We start from the raw sequence: 24339 nt of genomic DNA on the forward strand, positions 1-24339 counted from the left end.
AATATTATCTTTAATCCAAATTATCTTATTTTAGTATCTTACCTAAATGAAATTAATATAACAAACAAACTATCCATAATGGCTGAAAAGCATATAATTCATTTGAAATTCAGTCAAAAAAATATTTTAGACACAGAGAGAAAAAGATAAATATGAAAAGAATAATATGAAAATGCTCTGTAAATTTTCAAAAGAATCATAAGGGAGTGTATTTATATCCCAAAGAACAAGAAATGTTAACACACTGACTTTTCAAACAGGTGTAGTATCTAGCAGTAGTTCTGTACAATCATTCATGGTCTTTATATTCGCGCAGTGTTTGAATATACACAAAATCCAAGGACCGCATTGAGTGTAACCCACAGAGTGCCACATGTGGTTATTACATCAAAGCAAATACAGTCCTTTAGTATGCTATATAAGAACACTGTGGTCAGATTAAAGATCTTTCTTGCCCACTTCCCTGTTTCCAACAGTGAACAGCAAATGCTTATGAAAACATTGTAAGAGCAGAATTAACTTTGGGCATTTCCCCTGGTGTAATGTGCCTGGTTTCCAACAAGCAATGATAACACGATGTCCTTAATCAAGCATTTTGTTTGGCAACAGTTTATCAACATTTAGCAGGGTTGACAGTATTTCTAGATATTTTCAGTTGAAAAGGCAGCAATGCAGATTCAAACTGCATTTTCATTGCACACTTTCAAATACATCCATTACAATTAAGAGGACAGTATTTGCATCAGATTAAAAAAAATTGTATTTAATTCAATACTATATCTAAATGAAAACTAAAAATTCCAATAATTAGGAAGTGACAAATCATTAATTACATACTTGAGAGAAAGAGGGAAATACTCAGGTTTCAATAATTATCACGAGTAACATACAAACTTGAACATTTTGCCCTACACATAGCTTCAGCTGAAAGCCACTTGCTTTTTGGTTGAATTTTACCTTCTCGATCCTTTGCTTAATCTGATATAATTTTACATTTTCTTTGCTTGTTTTAAATTCAAGTAAAACTACCAAACTTAAGCAAATTCTTTCTCAAGGTAACCAGAATGTTTATACTACCTAAAAGGAAATCAAAAAGTGACAGAGAGAAGTATAAACTTAAATCTATTAGGTATACCTCAACTTAAAGTATTTTAATTTCACTAAATCTCTGCTTTGCTGTTCTCTGCTCCACTTCCAGAAAAAACAGGACACCAATTTAGAATACTTCTGTATAAAGATCAAGAGAGAGAGTCTTGTTGCATTTCCCAGAAGTGAAGCATACAAATACAGTAAGGTAACGTATTTCTGAGTGTGGGGAAATACAACGCCAGAGGGCCAGGGTCAAAGCTCACAGAGGTCTGTAGGACTAAATTACTTCAGCGCGTCATGGACTACTACTACTATTTCAACAATAGCAACAGACACCTAAAAAACCCAGAGCTTAATTCCACAGAGAGCAGAGCAACTGACAGTGGGACTTCAGCAAAATTGGCATGTTGCTTCTGGAACTACTTCCCAAAGGCCATGGAAGTCCCCAGATAAAGACAGGCCGTGAATGTCATGTCCTAGATAATATTTCAGGCAATATTTTTTTCTTTTTCATATTTCTCCATCTGCTTCTGAGTATTCTCAAAAGTACCTCAAGCAGGACTGGCTCCGCACCTGACTAACTACAGTGAGATTCAGAAATGAATTTGCATCTCCTCCAGGAGTAGTTTTTATTTGCTTTTCTATGTAAGCTGTAATTTATCCATTTTTTAACAATGTCCAAAAAGGTCCAAATACACTTCTCAGTACAATGCTCTATCCATTAAAATGTGTGACATCAGTGGTTCAGGCTCAAAGAATCTTGAATCCTTTACTTCATGGCTTTAACAGAAAGGATGCTCAGATTTGTCTATGAACTTATTATTGAAGTACTCTGCTGTGAAACAAATACGTGTTTTAGTTCTCACATGCACTGAATTGAAGTTAAAAAGAAAATAATGCTCATTTACTAAATGGATGTTCATAACTTGAACATAACAATCAAATACTTGAAGTATATAAGAAAACAAAAATATTGCTCTTAGTATGGTATTATTCTAGTTTAAAAAAAAATACAATAATTAATGAACCTTTTAGTTCAAAAAGGTCACCACAGTAAAGCAAAGTAAAGCACAAGGCATTAGAAAGTCTATACTAATCAGACATTAGTAGATAGCAGACTTTCACAGAAACTACCGATGGACTGTTTTCTGAAGCAAATCAAGGAGAACGCAGATTATCCAAGCAAAATTGTGGAAGGAATTTAAACCCAGCTGTGATGATGACAGGAAAGAGGTGCCACTGGAGTGGATAGAAAATGATGAAACACCTAAACGTGGGGTATAGGGTAAATGAACTCCACTTAGTAGATGATTTATAAGTAATAACTCCGACGTGATCTGCATCAGATTCTGAAAAATGCAATGTTTTGGAGAGGGAAAAGTGAAACAAAATTCTTCTCCCAATACAAACCCAGTGATGATACAGACCATGAGAGACAGACCATTAATGAGGCCATGGAGAGTTGACACAGCACTACTAGCGAAAGGGTTTCTCACGGTAAGTACAGAATAGCATCAAAACTGACACAGTCCAATCTCAATTACTCAGCTTCAGTTCAGGGGGTTTTTGTTATATAGAAAGTCTTTGTTTACTATCATGTTTAAAGACTATGACGATCTGACCTAATGTCAGGACTAGCAATAAAGCTTGGAAAACATCAGCTGATTGATTATCTCTGCTCCCAAGAAGGGAACGTTTATAAAGCTATTCTCATAGTAAAATGAGAGGAAGAAATTCAACAGCTTGTCCAATGTGACTTTGGCTAGGTGTGTATAATGGCACCTAGAATTTCCTCCCAGTTACCAGGACAAAGCCCAGCCTCAGACTCAGGGGAAATCCAGGCACCAGCCTTCTCCTGTGAACTGATGTAAAGTCAAGTCAGCTACATGTTCTTTCTCAGAGCTGTGATGTAATCTGGTGAAAAGCTAGTCAAGTGACTGAACTGAAATCTAAACACGTTAAAGTTTAGCACTGAGATCCAGAACTTCACAGAAATTTCTAATCAGAAGAGAGAAGACTGTGTGTGTTAAAAAAAAAAAAAAAACACAGAAATTTTGGCTTGTTCATCTAGCAAAATGTAATTTGTGAGGGTGAAAGAAAAAAGGAGGAAAAAAAGAAGCAAACCCAACAAAAAATTCTTAGGGAAATACTCAGCAAAATGAGAACATCTCTCATAAACACCAACGATACGCTTCTAATTGAGCTCAGTGGCTGAGTGTACTGGAATTACACACCCAGCTCCCACCATAGTTTTTCTTCTTTTACATCTCCTGTGTACGTACAGAAAAGAAAGGAAAACTATACGTAGTAACGTCAAAGAAGCTTTTGATATCATGCACAGTCCTGCAAACGAGGTCACTTTTCTGGGGGATGACAGAAAGCACAGGTACAATCTAGGACAGCCAGTATGGAAGGGCAGAACTCTTATGTTCACTTACATTGGGCTTCACTGAGGATTTAACCCAAGCTTGCCTTATGTACCTACTGTGGAGATTCAAGCTCATATTCCGGTATGGATTTCAAGCAAATACTCAGCGTATTGAAGAGATGAAAACTTGACCTTCTGCTGTCTCTTAAGATGGCCAAAAAAAAGTAGTAAAAATGAGCTTAACATGGGAAAAATAAGGATATTTAGGTCTATTTTTTCTTCCTGGTATATTAATATGGGAAGCAACTGTAGATATGAAGGTCGGTCATAGCTAACAACAATTTTAAAATATTTTATGTATATCCAAACTGAATATGCTTGCAGAAGGGTCCAGTAACAATAGCAATTGATTAGTTAGGGTGAGAGTAATTACAGTTATGTTATGAAAATGGAGACAAGTTCAAACTTTGAGTGTACTTTAAAAAGAGAATGTAAATGGATGGAAAATGAAATGGAGGCAGGGCAGGATATCTAAAATTATTCTTTAACATCTTATTATCAGAATTTTTCTGAATTAGTTAATCAGAAACATATCAGCAGTTGGGACAATAACTCAGTATTGTATTGTAATTGTACAATATCATTTAAATAAGACTAAGAATCGTGGTTTACTCTCAGATTCAGATACACTATTCAATTATATTACGTAGCATGTGAGGTTGTAAAGACTTTAAGAAGATATAACCTGACATCTAAAGATCTCAAGATTTTATATTTGAATATGGATCCTATGTGTGCAATATTTTGAGAATGCACTGCTTGTCAGGCATGGAACATTTTAGATTCCCTAATAGAAGAGTTGATGTTTTATATCAATTCATAGTAGATACATATTTGTGTGGTCCAAGAATCTGAATTACTGGGCTACTCAAAACAGTCAGGATTCTGAAAAACATTGCAAGCTAAAATTGTCCAGTTAAGACACAGAAATGGTATTTATTTGAGCCACTGACAAATATAGTCAGTATTTACACCTGTATTACATTTTAAAAATGTCATGCATATGCTTCTATTTTCATTGCAATTGTTTATTTTAGGTGAGTAGGATGTAAGACAAAGAATTGGGCAAAAATTGTCACCAATTTGTAGATGAGAAATTTAACATTATTCAACTTGACTGAGACAGGATCACTGTGCTATCAAGCAGTTCGCTTTAAGAAAATTATTTTTTTAAATTTGAGAAATCATTATATAAACCATTCAAATTCCAGGTAAAGAAAAGATAAAGCATTCAGGTGTTTGAATATAATTACTCACTATTACTCCTGGTGTCCTGAGTCGTGCTAAAATGAAGAGAAACCTTAGCACTTTTTAGGCGTATCTGACCCCAACGTGTTACTGCCTGCAGTTCTACATTGTAGTTGCTGTTGGGCTGGAGTCCCTCCAGGACCACATAATTTTGGGCCTATAGTAAAATAAATACACAAAGCAGTTATAGTATTACTGAAACACCGGCCCTTATTAAAAGCAGGCCTGTTATCTTAGGCGTACTATTTTTTTGAAATTAGAAAACTCACGTATGAAGTTCAACAAAGTAAATTTTCCTTTCTTTAAAAAATATATTTTATTGTACTCTATTTTTCTGTGTCATTTTAAAAATACTAACCTTCTTGATGTTTACATAATTCTGGCAATTCCTTGGCAAATACAAACATCTATTGTTTAGGCCAAAAAAAATTTTCTTTTTCTGTATAATAAGTTTTATTCTTATTCCAAAATTATTTTAGCCAAAGAAATTTAAACTTTTTATTCCCCAGTTTCTGTGTTAGCAAAGCAACTGAAAACTTTTTCTAGAGACAGCCAGTCTGAAGACAGCTAAAATCCAACATTCAGTACATTTGTCAATATTTTCCATTTGTTTCAACTGTTGAAAACAAAAATGAAAAAAAAAACAGCAACCCACAACCAAAAATACCCCCTCATTTGTAAATACACTTTTCCTTTATAGAATGGAAAACAGAACAGAAAAAATAGTTTCCATTGTCATGGAAGTGTCTTAAATGGGGAAGTAACACAGTAGAATTATCAATCTCCAGTCAATAGTATATAAACTAAGACAAGTGACATGATATTGCAAAGAGTCGTCAAGGCTTCTCAGCAGTCTTACATTTCTAAATGTTTTTAATGTATTCATAAAAATGTCCTTCTAGCCCATATCTTAGACAGAAGACATTAGTCCATGTTTTCATTAGAATTTTTTGTGCCTCTGAAGTTTGACAGTCAATCCAAAGTGAAAAAGATAACCATGTACAGCCATATTTAACAGTTCAGGGACTGTCTAAACCATTTAATGTTAATTAACTATACTTGTTTTGTGCTGAGATATTTATAACATTGACTATACATCTTGATTAACAGTGTTAGTATTGTAGTCAAATTATTTTAATTTTTATCTCAAATGATTTCATATGGAAATAATTATAAAGTTATTTGGACTAGACTACATCTAAAGGTAAAAACTGGGCAAAAAAAATCTTCAATGATCTTTAAAAAATAAGATTTTTCCACTTTTCTTTTTTTATATAAGTTTCCTGCATTTTCCATTTTTAGACCAAAGAGTTGCTATACTATTCAAATGACCATTGATTAGCAATAGCATCTGGAGTGTCCTGTAGGGAAGTCTGAATCTCACTGGCATTGCTGTAAAGTTTCCTGACATGTTGCAGAAGAAATAGTACAATGAGCCAGGAGTAACACGAAAGATACTCTAAGAGCCTGCCTCTTCTCTAAAATGTGCCTTGGCTCTTCTGGATTTCCCTATATTCAAGATCAGAACTTGGTCCCGATTACTGTCATGTTGTATATTGGATCTGTTTTAATAGATTTACATGTAGGATGTACCCTACACAAAGTGCCAACACAACATTAAGGACCCAGCTCAATTTTAAAATTCTCTGGGTTTTGTGATTTAAGGACCAGCTTGTGGAGAGAAAGCTCCCTGTATCTTTAGGCTGTAGCCTCTCTCATGAAGGTCTCTAGCCAACAGCAGCTTTCCTGAGAAACACAAACTTTTCTACGTAGCACAGTCCAACCCTACTCCTATCTTGCCAATGTGATTTTTTAAAAGTACAAGGAACTAACTTTTTTTTCCCGTGCATATTTATTTGCATGAATTCAGCACACAGCCTTCATTGCCTTTATTTCTCTCAGGGTTTGGTGAATGAGAGACAGAGAGGGAACTATAACCCTCCGGCTGTCATTCATCAGGGTACAAGTGGGCAGCCAGAGCCAAAACACAGTGTTAACACAGACATGGGACCAAATTGTCACAATGCATTTATTAAAAGCACTGAGAATTAAGTTCACCTTGTTATCTGTAATTGATTTCTATTTCTACTAACTACTTTAAAATAATATGCAATATGCTTAAGGATATCACAACAGATAGTTTTCCAGTAAAGCAATATTTGATACATCATTCAAGAAACTCATAGAAACTTGCTGCTATGGAAATATGTCAGATCTTTGGTACAGCAGCTTATTTAAAGAGTTTGGCATTTATTTTTTCCTTGGACCTATACCAGCTATTTAACAGTTACTCTATATGATAGTGTCACAAGTTTTGTTTCCATAGTGAAAGAACAACGTGATAGATGTTTGGCTTTTTAAACAAGCACTGTATCTTTAAGAAGCACTAATAAAATAAGCCTGAATTTAGAGGACAAACAGCATTTAACTTTCTATTCATCTCTCCTGCAAAATCTTATAGTATTTACTGGCATTTTAAGGCAGAAGTCTACTCCTCTCCCTGAGTTCAGTGAAAGGTAGGGATTGAGAGATCAAAATTATCTATGAGGTTCGTGATATCAAAAATTAAGACCATTACATTACCAGCTGCTGAAATCATTGCAATTTATCACATATTTTATACTTACACTCTATTTTGTTCCACAAATAAGTCATATTTCTGTCTCATTTGCTATTTTTTTTCTTACCCCATCGGTAATCTTCCTTCTCTTTTTTTTAGCTGGGATTACATATTTGCTATATGTCCAGCTCCAGAAGACTTTGTAGTGGTGCACTGGGATATCAGGCTCTTCTGGAAGATCCCAAGAAATCATTACATTTACACTCCCATCATTGTTTGCACTGATATTGGCAATTCTGATATTAGATGGAGCTGGTGGAGCAGATGGATCTGGAATTTAAAACAAATAAAAAGATTCTAAAGTAAAGATCACCTTCAGTAAGGTAAAGATCACCTTCATTTTATGTATTTACCAGGCATACATGAGCTGGATTAAACACTCTCAATACACTGAAGAAAACTCGGGCAAAAATTTCCAATAAGTGATATGGCTTCTTGTAAATTCTAGAAATTCAAACTCTACTGAAATAAAAATTGTGTTAGCATTTAGTTTTGTCACTATTCTGCCTTGTTGGTAGTTCACAAACATTATGAAGCTTTATCAAAATGTACTAGACTACCTCTTTTACTTCTGTCATTCACTGCTTTAAACACATAGTAAGTGCAAAACACTTGTGTTCTACAAGCAGCTTTATACAGTCATCACAGAATTGTACGGTGGAAACACTGAATATGTTTTTGGTGCTGCCAGACAATTCTCAAGATGTTAAAATTATGTTTCTACATGCTGAATCTTTCTTCAAAATTCTAGTATTGACATCTACCACCATGGGACACAAACACCTACTTAGCTTAAATATAATTAAGATGTAATGATAAGGGTTTTTTTAGAACAACAAAAAGCAATTAGCTACCTCTGTGATTTATTTCACTATCCTGGTTTAATTTCTGGTCAATATCAAGTGAGATTTTATTCCTTCAGTTATCTTTGTGCTGAGCCTAGAGTCAAGACAGTCAGAGGTTCCAATATTGAACCTTTTCCCATATCGAACGTTAGGTCCTGCTTGTGGACCTACTATATAATATCCCGGCCCCGAGTAATGTGAATCAATGGAAATTTTGCAACTGAGCTTCTGAAAGTCCAATTTGCTATATACTAACTCCTACTTTTTCATCCTACTCTTTAACTCCTACTTTTTTTTTAATGCCCGTGGTAGCCAAGCATTGATGACAAAGTATTTGGAAACTGTAAAATCAAAATTTAAGTAAAAGTAAACAGTGTGACTCAAAAAACCCTGAAAGTATATCAGGCAGAATAAAGGAAATTCATAGTAATTAAGGCATGTTATGAACCTGTAGCCAAAAAAACCCAACCTGATTGAAAAAAAATTTTTCATATAACTTTTTAGCCAAATGAGCCACCACTTACTTGCCAGAAATAAAACTGGAGGTGTGCAGAGGGGACACCAGACATTAATTTACTGCATGGTTCACCTGCATCTTTTTATAATGGTAAATGAGCTGTTAAATAAACTTTCCAGGCATACTAAGTTCATCAGATAATCCCTATGACAAACGGCCTCAAAGAAAAATTCCATCATTTAGTTCAGGCAAACAGACACATTCAGAATTAATAAGGACAGCATTTCCCTTTTAAAGATCAGCAGATGTGAAGTAATGGCTTATTCCTGTTATTTAACAGGACTCTTGGTTAAATAACAATGGATGCTCCTGTTTCCTTACACATGCCATTTTAGTTAAATAGTAATAGATGCCCCTGTTTCCTCACACATATAATTCAGCCTAACTTTTGGCCATAAAAATTACAAAGCATACTTGAGTTTAAGAATTCTGGAAATTTAACTTAATTTTCAAAATACTGAGAATTCCTTATTTCTTCTTACTCGTTTTTTCAATCAGCTTGCAAGCCAGTTCCCTTTACTTTTTTCTGGCTTTGGAGAAGGACTGTTCTTACACTTATTTCCTTACCTGTGCAGTAGCCAACAACTCCATCTTAAAATATACAAAGCTATTTATATTGGAAGGGATAAATTTAAGAGATTAATTTAGTTAAATGGTTTGTACTGTTCTCTAACACAACTTTTCATTTACTTCTATCATTTAGTAGATAGAAAACGAAATTTAGGTACAACAAATATAAACAGAATCATGATTCATAAATCCAATATCTTTATTAAGTATTCACCTTCACTGATTTAAAATGTTAGGGTTTTTTTATGTTGTATGACAATGTATTATGGCAATAAAACATTTACAATCTGAAGTGCAACATGATCATATTACTGTAGGTGAATTATTCAGGTTATCTCCCAGAAGTACTATGCATCATGCATTATGTATACATAACATATGGGATAGAATTAAAGTGTTTCAGAGAATATGACTTCATAAATGATCAGATATAAGTAAACCCAATTCTAACATTAAATATGTTTATCTTCATTCTGCATCTATAAAAGACTCTGACAGTCATCAAAAAAAAACTTGAATGAAATAGCTCTTTTGGACAAAGTGTATTACATGATTAGAAATATTTTGAAGTTCTAATCACCAATTTTTGGTAGGTCTAAAAGCAAATGACCAAATTTATGTTCCTCCTTTTCAAACGTTTCTGTCCTCCTGGCCCCATAAGAATGCAAGATATCATGTAATTTCCCTTGTATAAAGTTAGCAATTGACCAGAACAAAGTCTTTACATGTCTCAGAATCACAGGAATTTATTTTTTTTAAGGTAACTTCAAACATCCCTGTTTTTGCCAGTGACGTAAACAGAAATAGAAAACAGTAAGAAAGAACTATGTGCATACTGAAACCAATAGATCATTTCTTCTGACTTGTATAGCACCAGCATTTCACCTTGTCCTTTTTACAACTGCAGTTTATTGAAAACATTACTTTATCAGTCGTATTTCTTCTGTGTTCGCTAGAAACAGTCCAGTCAGCAGATAAAACGCTGATCCATATTTAAAAGAAAACCTAGCAATGCTTCATAGAATCATAGAATCATAGAATCATTTGGGCTGGAAGGGACATTAGAGGTCATCTAGTCTTTCTCCTGAGCAAAGGTTTCTCCTTTGCTAGGGAGAATGTAAACATTGTATTAAAAATATTTGGGTAATAACAGTTAAGGAAAGAAAGAATGTATATTCTTAAAAGGAATGTATTCTCTTAAAAGGAATATACATGTGAAATAACACATCAATAGCAGAAACATTTTCCTGAGTGCCCTCTTTCTTCAAAGTCTCTCTTTCCCAAGCCTCGCAAATGTCATCCACAAAAATGCCCTTGAACAGGAGGAAGAGTAGTGGTGGTAGTAGTAGAAGACAGAAAGGAAGGAGATCTGCAGTTCACAGACATGAAAAGGCGAGACATTTGAAAGTGCCACATTTTCTAGAAGAGTTTTTTAAAACTAGCAGATTAAGCTGGAGACAATAATGAACTAGAAGGATGTAAGATGTCAAAGATGAACAAAACTTAATTTATTACATTTTTGCATTTAATCACCTGAAAAAAACCTGTCTGATTGTACAGACACAACAGTAAAATATTTCTTGGATTTGGGGTGTATTACATGAAATATGAAGCTACTTGGTGAGCATTTTATACCAGCTGAAGATCCATTCCATATTAAGTATTTCAATACCAGTATGTAATTTATTCATCTATTTCTATATATTTCTGTGACACAACTATTACAACTGACAGAACTATCGTTTTGCAAGCCAAAAAACTAATAGTATTAATCTTTTCTTTCCTTTGAAAGGATTGAGTATCACCAGCAAAACAAATAGGTGAGAAGGAATAGCAGCAAGGCATGATACTGTGATCTCTGCTATTAACAGGAAAAAAAGCCAAACAACCCAAACCCCACCCTCAAAAAACAAACAAAAAAACCCCAAGAACCACCGCCTCCAGACCTCTCCAAAGCCCCTCCACAAAAAAACAAAATGTCCCAATAAACCAAAACCCAAAAAACTGTAAGAGCATGCTCCTCTATAATGTATGCCTGCCAGTTACCAGATAACGGATTAGTCAGGTTTTTTCTGCGTTATTGAATGGCAAAGTCATGCTTCTACAAGGTGCTCTATTATGCTTATGTCTATGCAGGCATTAAAAGCAATATACAACTCATGCTGAAATACTTCAAGGTCTAATAACTGGTACTGGATTATAAAGCTTATATACATAAGGTGTTTGTTAACCTGACTTAAAAGCTAAACTGGCATTCTGCTGACTATAAAGCTAACAGCCATTCGACTGTTAGTATTCATCCATCTGTGATCCCTTTGACTGACTGCCCACATGTACAATTCAGACACGTGAACATTAAATTACTAGAATGGAAACTGCTGCCAGTTTTTCAAATGTAAAGTTCTGAAATTTTATATACTTATACCCACAAATTTATCTGAGTGTTAAATCAAATTCTTTGGTTTGCAGAAAGAGTGATGCTAGTTGCAGCTTTTCCTTTGCAGTTTGTACTACAACTCAAATAAAATAAAAGTCATTATACATATACTAGAATTTGGCACAGAGAGCTGTCCTCAAATCTGAAAAAATTCTGGTCTCAGCAGCCTGACAAGTAAATCACTTCTCACTGCTAGAAATGATAGCTTCATTAGGTCAAGGCTGAAGCTGCTGTTCCAGCACACAGAGCAAGTACTGCATTTGTCTGGATTGTATCTGGCTTGAATATACCCAAAGGACTTAAATTCTTGTCTTGCTGGCTACTCAGCCATCACAAGCAAAACTCTCTCTCCAGTCTCCAAAAGGGAGGATTCCTGGCTGCAAATAAAAGAAAAAAAGAAAACCCTCACATTGCCACCATTTCAAAATGCACATCTTCCCACACCCATATTTCTCAACGTAGTGATAGACAATCTATATTTTAAAAATTCTTTCAATCAATAGGATCTGGAAGCACTTTTGCAATCTTAACTAAACAGTATGGGCAAGCTATACACAAGAATCACATCATACACTGCTGCAATGCATCCACTTTGGTTTTAAATGTGGCAACTGTAATGAAAACAGTAAATTATTCGGAATATATGCAAGAGAAGAAAATAATGACATTGGAACCAGAATTCTCATTCTGAGCTGTAAAAGTGATAGCAAATTTCACTCAAAACTCTTTTTTATAGAGCTTTTTTTCCTGACTTAAAATTGATCTCCCATTGCTATCATTTAAATATTAGACCTTCCAACTCTAAAAAACTGCTGAAGCTGCTCTACAGACAAGTTTCCAACCATTAAACTGTTCCAAGGCATAAGCGGGAGGACTGGCTTTGCCCAATGGAAATGGCACACATAAACCAGCTGTGCAACAGTATAAAAAAATCATTGGTCCCAAAGGAGCAACAGAAAGAATTTTATTGCCAGGAGTGGGTGTCTGTTCTGGTTTTACTAACACTTAGTAATGTATGCATGAAATCACATCCAGCATGGTACTTATGTGCTGTGAAAACAATGTTGTCTGCTTCCTTTTGCTTGACAATTTATCCTGTGTATGCTAGCAACTGCCTTCATGTTGAAGATAAAAACCTTTAGCAGAGGTAGAAGGATCAGATGGCTTGGGCTCATTTTGTTGATCTTATAGCCTCTTGTTGTCTTGGAAAATGGCACAGTACCTAACTACAGACCAGCAAGACAATATATTATATAGAAATGCCTAACACTGATCCCTTTAGTTAACTGCAGTCTCTGTTACTGAGAGTTAATTCTCATCATAAATCATAAAAAGCTAGGAAAAAATAGCCTAAAATCTCTTAGCCAAATACAACAAATTAAAAATTGTATTACTAATGCCAAGCAGCTTCTGACCAGTTGGGTTAGGCTATCTGGTGCCCACTTAATGGGAGAAAAGCACAGGTAGCTTTTCATCCAAGGAGACTCATTTATGGATTGTAGGAGCAGTTCTCTCCTGCTTCCAGAGAAAATGAAGCAGCTTGGAGAGAGACAGTCAAAATATGAAGAGAAATATATTTGTACCTTTGGGGGTCAAAAACGTTCTGCCAGGCCTTCTGTTAGCTTTATTTATTGCTGTTATTGTAAATCGCTGCCACTCAGTTGAAGATGAAAAGGAAAGCACACACCATTTAAAACCCCTGAAATGTGAAGTGGAAACCACTGTCAAAACAGCAGAAAGTTTTGATCGATTTTAGCTGCCAGTATCAACCTGAAAATCCATGTGCAGAGCCCTACTTCTAGGAAAGAACCCACTTTCCCAGGTGTAGTATTCACTTCATCTTCTAGCCACTCTGCTCCAAACAGATAGGCATAGTCTAACCTGTGTTTCTTGTAAGTCTGGAATCGCATTTTGGCAAAAGGAAGCATCACTTCATTCCCTGTGAAGGTCATGCCAGACAAGCCCATGCAAACCCTTCATTTCCTTTATAAAAAAGAAATAAACAGAATTAAAAAAAATCTCTGCTAAGCTCGGAATATTTCATAAATTATCTCAGCTGTGTTACTTTGATTATTTATTATTTACAGATTAATGCCATAAATGAACACATGAGGCAGTGGAAAACAGCTAATAGACCTTCACCTTAAACGTTTACAGTATGAGAGCATCAAAAGTTGCAGTAGCTAAAACCTCAAAATATAACGATGAAGAATAGTAAGTCGAAATGCTTGTTGAAATACTCTTGTTTTCCTGTTTTTATCTTTTTCATGACTGGGAAATTAAACAAATTTGGATAACAGGGAGATTTATTTAGTGATAGAAAAATTAATGGAAATTACATACCTCAGAAGATTTAACATTATTTTAAATAAAACAAAATGTTACTTTGCTGTGTCTACTCAGATATCACATTTTTTGTATTTGCAAAAACCAGAAAATAGTATTGTGGTAACTGTATTGTGGTAACCAGACAAAAAGTTTCTCTCCAAGTAATTACAGCACCAATGTTTTCAAATGTTCTTTTTAACAGCTTAAAATATTTAGTGACAGAGACTTTGTGGTGCCATACTCCTCCCTAGATTCAGATAATATATCATGTTTGTCCTCCTTTAAAGAAGAAACAAACCCAAATAATTTGCTATTCATTATAACTTATGAGCGATTGGTAAAAGTTCAGCATCTTGAGTGAGAAACTGTCTTAGGAATTGCTGTCATGATTCCTGATCAAAGGGTTTCTTTTTGAGGAAAGCCTCTGTTAAGTCTGACAAAGATACTAATCTTCTCTTGGTCTTGGCACAGCACGGTGAAGTGAAACAGTACAAGAACTGATGTGAATTTCTGTCCACACTTCGTACAAATGTAGCACAGTCAGCAACCTTCCAAAGGTGATGTGCCAAAGTCCGCTTTCCTTTTCCAAACTGGAGGTTAAATGTGCCTGTAGGAGCTCAGCAAGGGCCAGTAGATGCTGGCACTCAAAAAACCAGGCACATCTGAGCAGCAGTTTCTTGCCTCTCTGCCAGGCAGGGGCTGCCATTTCCCACTGAGCTCCAAAGTAGTAATTAAATGCCTATATGACACTATAGCTGTTACCACTATGAGCACTTACTTGGGGACATGGAGGTTAAGAGACAGCGATTAAAGCATCCCAGTATTGTTCCTGACAGTCACCACCTAGCAGCATCTTCATGTGAGTCACCTAACCTGTCTACACGTTTCATCTGGCAAACAGGGCATCTTTATAATAACCACTGATAATACCAAAGCATCTAAAATAGTTAAATGAGCTGTCAGAGTAGGATGATTTGGGCTACAATGTTGATAGCTAACTGAACTCCTTGCTGTTTGTCTGGCAATTCATGATTCTCTGCCAAGGGCTGGAGTTCAGATTTGAAAATTGTTATTTTGAGAGTTACAGGAGCCTTTTGAACAATGCTGGCTACATACTTTCTGCCATTATCAAGATCCCGTTATTTTGATTTTTCCATCTGAATATGAGGAAAAACTTCTGTACTTTGAGGGTTACAGAGCACTGGCACAGGCTGCCCAGGGAGGTTGTGGAGTCTCCTTCTCTGGAGATATTCAAAACCCGCCTGGATGTGTTCCTGTGCAACTTGGTGTAGGTGACCCTGCTTTGGCAGGGGGGTTGGACTGGATGATCCCCAGAGGTCCCTTCCAACCCTGACCATTCTGTGATTCTGTGTGATTTATTAGGTAAGAATATGCAGAGGTACTACTGGCTCCCACTGTCCTTGTCACAAAGTCCTAAAAGTGCTCTCCACCTGCACCAGACAGCCATGAGCAGTACCCAAGGAGAGCAAGTGCTTCAGAGGTAGCTGCAGAGACCACAGAAAAAGAGGACTCTGGTATCTAACGTGTAATCATTTCAAAACCACAAGCTCCTGAAACACAAATCACTGCCAGCTGGGAGACTATTCTGAAGCAATATCCCTATCTCAGAGCTTATCTTGCTCTTACACTCTTCTCCAGAAACCCACTTTTGGCTAAGGTCAGAGACTGGGCTAAAGAGACCTTCAGTATGACTTACCACGGATCTTCTTATATTCATTATCAACGTAGGTATTTTGAGTAACATACTCCTGTGGCTAGCACACTCAGTAGGGGATGAATTTTTTGGAAAGTAATACAAATCCTGCCTGAAAATGTCACGTTCAAGCCAAAACCTCACTGTTATCACGATACACCTTTATGTAATTGCAATTATAGTGGTTCCAAGCAGAATAGTTGGAAAATCTTTACAAACTCAGTAAAACAACTGACAATGATTTCAGTTTAAAAGAAATTTGGTGCCAGATTGTGCAACAAAACACTATCTGCTGAAGTGCTGCTCATGAAAAAAAGCAGAGAAAGCTACTGCTGCTGCTGAGTCCTTGCAGTAAGCTCCATACAGCTCGAAGGAACTGTATTTTTGATGTGACTGAAATGGTATGCTACTTAAGTATAATAAATTCTTAAAATAATACTTCTTTTATACTTGAAAAGGTTCGTGGTCACAGCAGTAATGGGACAGCTATGCCAGCCAACCTTCCTACCACAAATGTGGTTATAGCAGCAAAAAATTATTAAGTCTAACGTGTACCTATTCAGTAAGTAATCAAACCATCCATACCAGCAAAAGCACTTGCATGCTGCTATAACTGCATCTACAATAAGGTTTTTTTCTAGGACTGACTATGGCCAAACAGCAAGCTAAATGCTACCACGGGAACCCATAGACGGCAACTACCTGTATTGCAAGATAATTCTGTCTGCAGAAAGAGGAGGAAATGCATTCCTTGAAGTATGCGTTACACCAGTGTAAAGATTCTGCCACTACTAAAATAAAGACAAGTCTTTCTATTAGAAACTACCTCTATTAGTAGAGCAAAGAGTGCTAGATCCTATGCTTTGGCACTAAAGTCAACCAGCACAGTCTGGCTATGCCGACATTATCGAATGCTTTTAAGAGAGTGTGACCACATCCAGACCATCTGTCTGTCAGAAATAGTTTCTGGGCTGTGTTCCTATACTATGTCTGAGAGTCATCTAGGGAAATTTTGCTTCGCGTGGGTCAAAGGCATACCAGGGACAATGCCAGCAACTTCACAGGATGGGAGATCCATTTCTATCTCCTCGTCCCCCAAGTACCATTTGCTGGTACAGAAATAATTTTCAAAGTTATTTTATTACTCACACCGTTGCAAAACCAGAGATGGCAACAAAAAGTCCTACAATTCTTTGTGGGTTGTCCAGCATGCCTTTCCAATGAACAGAAACATGCTACTTGGCATTTATACCCTTTTTATTCTTAAGCCCTTACATTCAGTGTTAGCAAGGGGAAAGTTATATTAAGAGAGTCCATAGTTCCATCAAAACAATATTGCTACAATTACTTAGATACAGGCAACAAAATATTTCAATACTCTGTGAAAAACATGGCAGCAACATATTTCTCATAACTAAAAAGACAAATAAGAGAAATCTCTCAGAATAACACACAGAAACCCCAGTCCCTTCATGTTTCATGGTCAGGGTCATGTTGTTTGGTACCAACCATGCGGAAAATGTTTAAAAGGAGGTTTATTCATTGAGACCCCTTACTGATAAAAGAATAATGACACCTTTAACCTTTAATTCCTTCACCAACTTCAAACAAATCTCATACCATTTCTAAAGCCAGTAGCCAAACTACCCAAGAACCCACCTGTTAAAAACCTTCTGCCACAAAAGTAGGCAGATCAGGTTGTGCTCCACATGTGGAAGGTGAGCACCAGACATAGCAAACAAAAACCAACCTTTCGAGGATCGGAAGTGCTTGCTGGGTGCCGTGAAGCCTCTCGTCCCATGCACGTTCACAGCTGCCACACGGAACTGGTACCACCTGCTCGCTCGGATGTCCGGCAGCCGAATCCGCTCGTCTGTAGTCTGGTGGGGAAAATGTCATGCTTATACTCGTCGTTCTGACATGGCTAGTTGTGATATCATCTCCCATGCAATACAGGTTAGTCGGACTGAGTATGCACCAGTGTCAGCAGGCTGTATGCAAACACCTCACCTCACTTTGAGCATCATTCTGCACTGCAAAGCATTTACAGCTGTGAGCAAAATCATATAACCACGCAATTTTACAGTGCATTACGGGTCTTTTCTGGAAAAAGTAACTTTTAGAAAAATGGTGAAGTGTTAAATTCACAAAATTAGTTTTCCAGCTATCACAACCTTCACCAGTGTTTAGGCCCTAGCTGTTCAGGCATTGGTGTTTCAGGGTACACATTGCCTCAGGTCACAGGACTGACTTCTCCAATTCTCAATTCTCAGAGAATTAGGACTCCAAAATGGTTTCATGAAATCCCACGCTGTGAGAAGCCGCTTTTTCTGGTTCACAGGAAACACGAAACCCTCAGGTAATGAATGTAAGCCTTCTTCAGATCTTTGGCACTTATGTCAAAAAGACACTCACAGCCTTAACTCTTCCCTGCAGACTTTTCTCAGGTCATAGGAGATGACCTTTTCTCCAACAACACCCACTGAGACTGCTCGTGTCATGAGTTCAATTTCCAGCTTCTGTGGAGAGTGCCTTAACCGCTGAAATACGGCATAAGCATACAGGCACTCTGAGCCCTTTCTGTAGGAGGTGCTTTGCAAGCTCTTACTCTGAGCCCTGCTTTCCTCTATCTTTTTTTTTTTTCCCCTTTAAACTTTCAAAGAGCTATCTTCTGCACTGATTCTTATTTCTCCTAAGTACAAACACCAGAACTGAACACAGCCTCCTGGTAACCACTGAATCACCGACAAGCACAGAAGACGTTAGTGATTTTCTAGAACTTATGAGAAACTCATCCTCTTGTTGAGGATTTTACTTTTGCAATTACCTCTTGATTATCCAGTTTGCAATTTATTTTAGGATGTCACGTTTATTGCATTTCAATTTAATTCTTTAATCAAAATAACACATGAACCTGAACCAAAAGTCCTGTATATGTCTAAATGTAGTATACAATCATTACTGATTATCATTACTGAACAAAAATGCAAGCTCATCAAAAATGTAGCGACATCAATTTATTTTTACAAGCTCTGTTTTCTATAACTTCAAAAACCCACTTTCCCTGTATAGGAGTCAATGTTACTTGTAATGATGCCAAGTAGTTCCCAAAAAAGGCACAGCATAATTTCTGCTTTTTGCTGCCTTTCCAACCTGTGTAAGAAAGTAGCAGCTGCCGACCTAACTCAGACAGTCAGGGCTTGAGGAAGTTGCCTCACCTCTCCAGCAATGGTATTGTTAGAGCCCTGACAAATCAAATTTGTAGGTATGATCCTGCACTTAGTCTCTTCATTTGGTGACAAGCAAAATTTAGGGAAACAGATATCCGTTTATGTGTGCATGTAAAGAAAAGCGAGTCTTTCTAAACTGCAGTATTAACTGCTCTCAGACTGGTAAGTGGTACAGACTTTGAGCCCCTCACATATTGCTGCTACTCAGAGTCCTCCTCCATTCACACCACTGTATTTGTCTTTTTAACTTAAGCAGGGGTAACAGTCCTGACACTTTCATTGCCTGTCTCTTCTTCTTTCCTTTTTTTAGCTTTTATGTTACCTGTAGAGTGAATTATCTCATCCAATGAAGGAGTTCCCCTAGGAAAGAAAAAGCCTACCTGAACCAACTTTTACTATTATTTTCATTTTATGGAGCACTGAAATGGGCTAGTTTTTTCCAGCATGCAGGCCCACATACTCAAGAACTTACAGTTAAGGCATGACAGTGAACTAGAGTAATATAAACTATCACTATAAACTATCACTATATTAACATAAAAAAACCCCAAGGATATACTCAGGCTACTGCTGCAACTGAAATCAGGGTCAGGATGAATAACTAATCGTAATTAACTAGTTACAACACCGTGGGTTTTTAAAAACAGATTTGCTGAATTTAGTTACAAGGCAAGCATAATCCGAATAGACTTGACCCCAAATTCCTCAGCTAAGGAATCTTGTTTGTCATTTGCATCAGCTCAGCTATTCTGCTAGGACTGATTAAAAGAAAGGATTTCAGTTGTGTCAGTCTTCCGTGGCAACTGTGAAATACTGTAAAATCAAATAATCTGTCAGTGCATATCACCAAGAGTACTTTCATTTATGAACATGTCTTGAGCCTATTGCTTTCATCCTTCATTTTGTTGGCAAAGCTCCTGTTAAACTCAATGGCATGCAGGAGGTGCATCCGTAACTCCTGCATTATAAACTACTTTGGCACCTCTAGGCAACCTTCACATAGATTTAATAAATTTCAAGAAAGAACTAAAGACTACTGAGATATCTTATATTACTTTAATCGTACGTTGAATTTTTTGTTTAATTGCTTTAGTTTAGTTAGTTCTCACTACTTAAGCATATTTGGAGCTGAGATCATAATATTCAAAGTCCTTTCAATATCTCTCTTACATTAATGTAAGACCACTAAATGGTATGCTGAGTGGTATTAAATAACTAACGGTTGTATTTCATCACACACCTAAAATTCTGCCTGAATATGACAGAAATTAAACAACAATGTTACTGATTTCTTACAATGCTAGGGTTTTTTTTTCTAAGATTCACACATAAAAGACAAAACAAAAAGATCAACCCTCAGTCATTACAGGATCATAATTACCACTTATTTTGTCTATGCACTACCCATTTACTTAAAAGAGGAATGTTTTGAAACTAACCTCCAATCCTAATAGGTGTTTCGTTTGGAATAAAATAACCAATGAGTCCCCAGACAAACTCATTGGCCAATGTGTCCACCTTCAGCACCACCCAAAGTTCAACAAAAACAAGGCAAAGTCCCCATTAATTACATTAGGATACAATCTTATGTAAGAGTAGCACGTAATTGCAATGACATAACCTGGAGAATACAGAGAATAACTCGACATTTCTTCTCAAGAGTGCATTTCAGCCCCAAGGGACAAAAGGACACCTCCAATGGCCAGAAAGAAGAAAGTGGCTGGGCTTTCAGGTGAGAATTTGGCTGAGATTTGCCCAGAGCTGCCCCATTTAGGAAGCACTGACAGTTCTACTCCTCTCCCAGGAGCCCTTAACTGTTTAAGCCCTGAGCCCTCTGCTGAAAGTTGTCCCCTCATCCTGTCTTTCAGAAGGGGATTATCTGCTCTGCTCTTCAAAATGCCTACAGAAATCTCCCCCTGCTGCTCATACAACTGACTAATGATTAAAGTACTTGCCCAGAGCATGGATGACCTATCTGCAATCCCATCCTTTGTCTGAGAGGTTGGGAGAAAACATTCCCTATCCTCTTGGATGTTGCATGCTATTTTGAATTGGAACATGTTCTACATCCATGGGTAAAACTGTTCCTCAGAGAACAGAAGGCTGAAAATTACAACTTCTTGTAAGGGAAAGGTGGGATTAGTTAGGATTGGGAGGGAGAAGAAAGAGACTTTATGACTCAGCAGCATAGCAGTTAAGCCGTTCAGATGGCATTCTTGTGTCACCACTCCATGGATTTTTTTCTGTCTTAAATACATGTAAAAATTGGTGTAAGAATGTATTCGGAGCAAAGACTGATACAGAGGACTTCCCTCTATCCAAGAATTACAGTAATCAATGGACAGTTTCACCGTGTTCATTCCATTCCTTTCAGACTATCAATCCTGGATTCCTTTCTGTAGTGCAAAGGTTTAATGAAAATAGGAGACGACAGCTTTACCCAGCTGAGTTCCTAGCTCTACACCTTCTTTTGAAACAACGCACAGTGATAAAAGAATTTGCAGTTCAGAGAGTGAAGGGATACCATCCAGAGTGTCAGAAGAGCTGAGTTTATGTTTCCTCTGATGATACAGAAGAAACCTGACAGTACTGCATCCACTACTCTATCAAAGGACAGCAGACCTCCCCGATTTCGTGTGAATGCAATCCCACACAAGATGGGACTCTCCAAGAATGCTTACCAAAGCAAGCCTCTCCTGGGAGATGGAGAAAGAAACCTTTCGTTTCGACAGGCCTGGTGGTTAGCTCCAGCAGGGATTTCTCACTGTCAAGGGCTGAGAAACTTTTTGTGATCCTTAGAGCCAGAACTTTGGGTATCTCAGAAACTTTACACTTTAAGAAAGATTAGTTGTCCACAGAGTTTAGACAATCCCAAGGTGAAGCACTAAAGTCTAACACAATCGAGCTAGCAGTAAATACTGCCCCTTATTTGTTTTAATAAAGGAATAAACTAATAAGTAAACTTCATTATTGTCTGTCCATATGTTTACATATAAATATATATGTGTGTGTGTATGTGTACATATATACATACACACACTCATACTTGACATCCATTCACACAACACAGATGTGTTCTGTCTGAAATAACTGACCTGGCATATTTGAATTAACTTCATTAATTACCTTAATACAATTAAATATCTAAGTTTCCAATGTAAACAGTAATACTATTATTTTTAGAAAGCATTAGCACCAAACAGAATAAGTTTGTTCACAAGATATACAGTATTCTCATGGGACAGTGCAGCAGGTCCTGCTCAGCTGGTTAAACCTTAAAAAACAGTAGTGTAAGAAACTTGGCATAACCACTTAGGACACTGGACATCATATCTAGCTAGGCTAACTAGTATCTTAGTTCCTGTAATTTTTATATTAACCAATGGAAATTAGTCAAATGGTTAATTATGTCAAGTTTTCCCAAAAATGTGCAGTAAAAAATTAAAGTTAACAAATCCCTTCTTCCTGAAGTGAAGAGTAACCAAAATTGTTTTCAATGTGTTTGCTTTCTTTATATACTTGGAGAGTTAAATAAATAATGTATTAACAGATTGAGCCTTTCTCCTTGAAAGAAAACATCAAAAAAGACCTGATGACACAATACAATACAAAGAAAACAAACTTTTTCAAAATTATTTTTTCAGTACCAAGTAAAAACTTATGTGAGACATGAGAAATTACTTGCAAATTAGCTTAAGTAAAGGCAACAGAGAAGAGCAAGGTTTTTTGAAAAGTAAACACCTTAAAATAAAGTTATTAAAAACTATAGTGCTATTTCTTCTTGGACAGATAACAAAAACAGAATATTGGATGAGGAACTCTGATAAATTATGTAATTTCTTATAAGAAGGTGCAAACAATAACTTTGCATAAATACACTACATATGGGCATAGGCATAGAGAAATCCAGATCCTCACCCACAGTCCTTTTGATCTTTGGCTGCTTTTTACATGCTCTCTAACTTAAGTTGCAGATTAATGAAAGAGCCAGCACCATCTCCCCTGATGGACTGAGATGCCCCAGGAGTTCTCAGATGGATGGATGAGCTCTTCGTAGCCTTTGCCTATAATTAAGGTCTTATATCCCAAAGTTTTGGAATCATACAAGAAAAAAAATCTCAGTTATATGGACAAGAAAAGCCCAGAGGCTGTGCACAGTTTCTTTAGCCAAATTGGATATCCATCCTTGTTGCTGATACTGCAAAATAAATTCTATTGCATGCAGCCACACTTAAATTTGACTGCCTGGTAGGATGTCTAAAAGTACAAACACCATGGTGGTACGTTACTCTATAGACACAGAAATTCTGAGTACGAGCACCCCTCAAGGGTGCCCAGCCTGTACGTCCCATAAGGTATGCACAGTTCACAAAGTCAACCAGGCATCCTGAAGCTTGTTCTAAACTGACCCCCCCAGTGGGGGCCATCACACAATCAAACACGGGTCTCTTGTGATGCAGAAGGGACAGCAAAGTTCTCAGAAAGATGTCAGTTGGAGGAGGCTTCTCCTGCCACAGTGATTAACTCAGCCCCTTCTGCCCACGTGTAACAGACCCCCAGGAAAGGCAGCTGTCAAGGTTCTTATCACTCTTGCACAGGAACACGTTTCTGACACATTCTCTCCTGTATATCCGCTGAAGAAGGCAGCGGTTTGTATATGCTCCATTACTGTGGAGCATATATCATGCATGCTTCCAGAAATATGCACGAGGTCTGCTTCTGGGATGAGAAAAAGCGCAGCAGTGTGCTACCTTTGCAGTCTGGGTCCACCAGCCAGAAGAGTTGGAATTCTACAGTCTAGCACATACCCATGGCACGATGACAGACAGCAGTAGTTCAGACCTGCCCCGGTTTTGCTACATGCTATTTTTCTGGTAGCAAGGGCAGGAGGTTGTTTGCTGAATGTGGACAATGCAGATTGAAGACCTCCACCTCAGGTGAGAGATAATAAATTTAAGTCACTGCAACTTCATCAAGTTTGGAGGTGTGCACATTCCCTTGGGCTTGCACAAGCAGGGTTTCATGCCAGACTCTGCTGCAGGTGACTTTTTCTGAGCAAGACTTTAACACAGTGAAAGCGCCCTGTAGCACCATGCTGAAGCTAATAACCTCACTTGTCAGGGTTCACTTTTACAAGCTTGACATTATTTTAAGATAGCTTTTTCCTACATAATCTGAATTGAGAATGAACACAGATTGTCACAGAATTTAGACTCTTTACTTCATTTTGTGGATGGTTCTATTTATTCTCTTTTTCTTTTTTTTTCCTAGCTATAATGACATTTTGCAGGTCTCTTAAAAATCAGCATTTTA

The 24339-nt window shown here is 37.0% G+C and overlaps 1 protein-coding gene across 1 annotated transcript in view; it reads right to left on the reverse strand.

Moving 5' to 3' along the window:
- Positions 1-4774: 4774 nt before the first annotated feature.
- LOC104157572 (anosmin-1-like) overlaps positions 4775-24339 on the reverse strand; it is a gene marked incomplete at its 3' end in the record, with an annotated part of 31371 nt that continues 11806 nt past the window's right edge. Inside the window, exons 5-7 of the mRNA XM_009694965.1 lie at positions 17547-17676; positions 7453-7655; positions 4775-4922 (exon numbers count right to left, since the gene is read on the reverse strand). Coding sequence (XP_009693267.1) covers positions 4775-4922; positions 7453-7655; positions 17547-17676 — 481 coding nt within the window. The remainder of the gene's footprint in view (positions 4923-7452; positions 7656-17546; positions 17677-24339) is intronic.

The sequence above is a fragment of the Cariama cristata genome, unplaced genomic scaffold (assembly GCF_000690535.1).
Source record: "Cariama cristata isolate BGI_N322 unplaced genomic scaffold, ASM69053v1 scaffold1152, whole genome shotgun sequence".
Taxonomy (NCBI): Eukaryota; Metazoa; Chordata; class Aves; order Cariamiformes; family Cariamidae; genus Cariama; species Cariama cristata.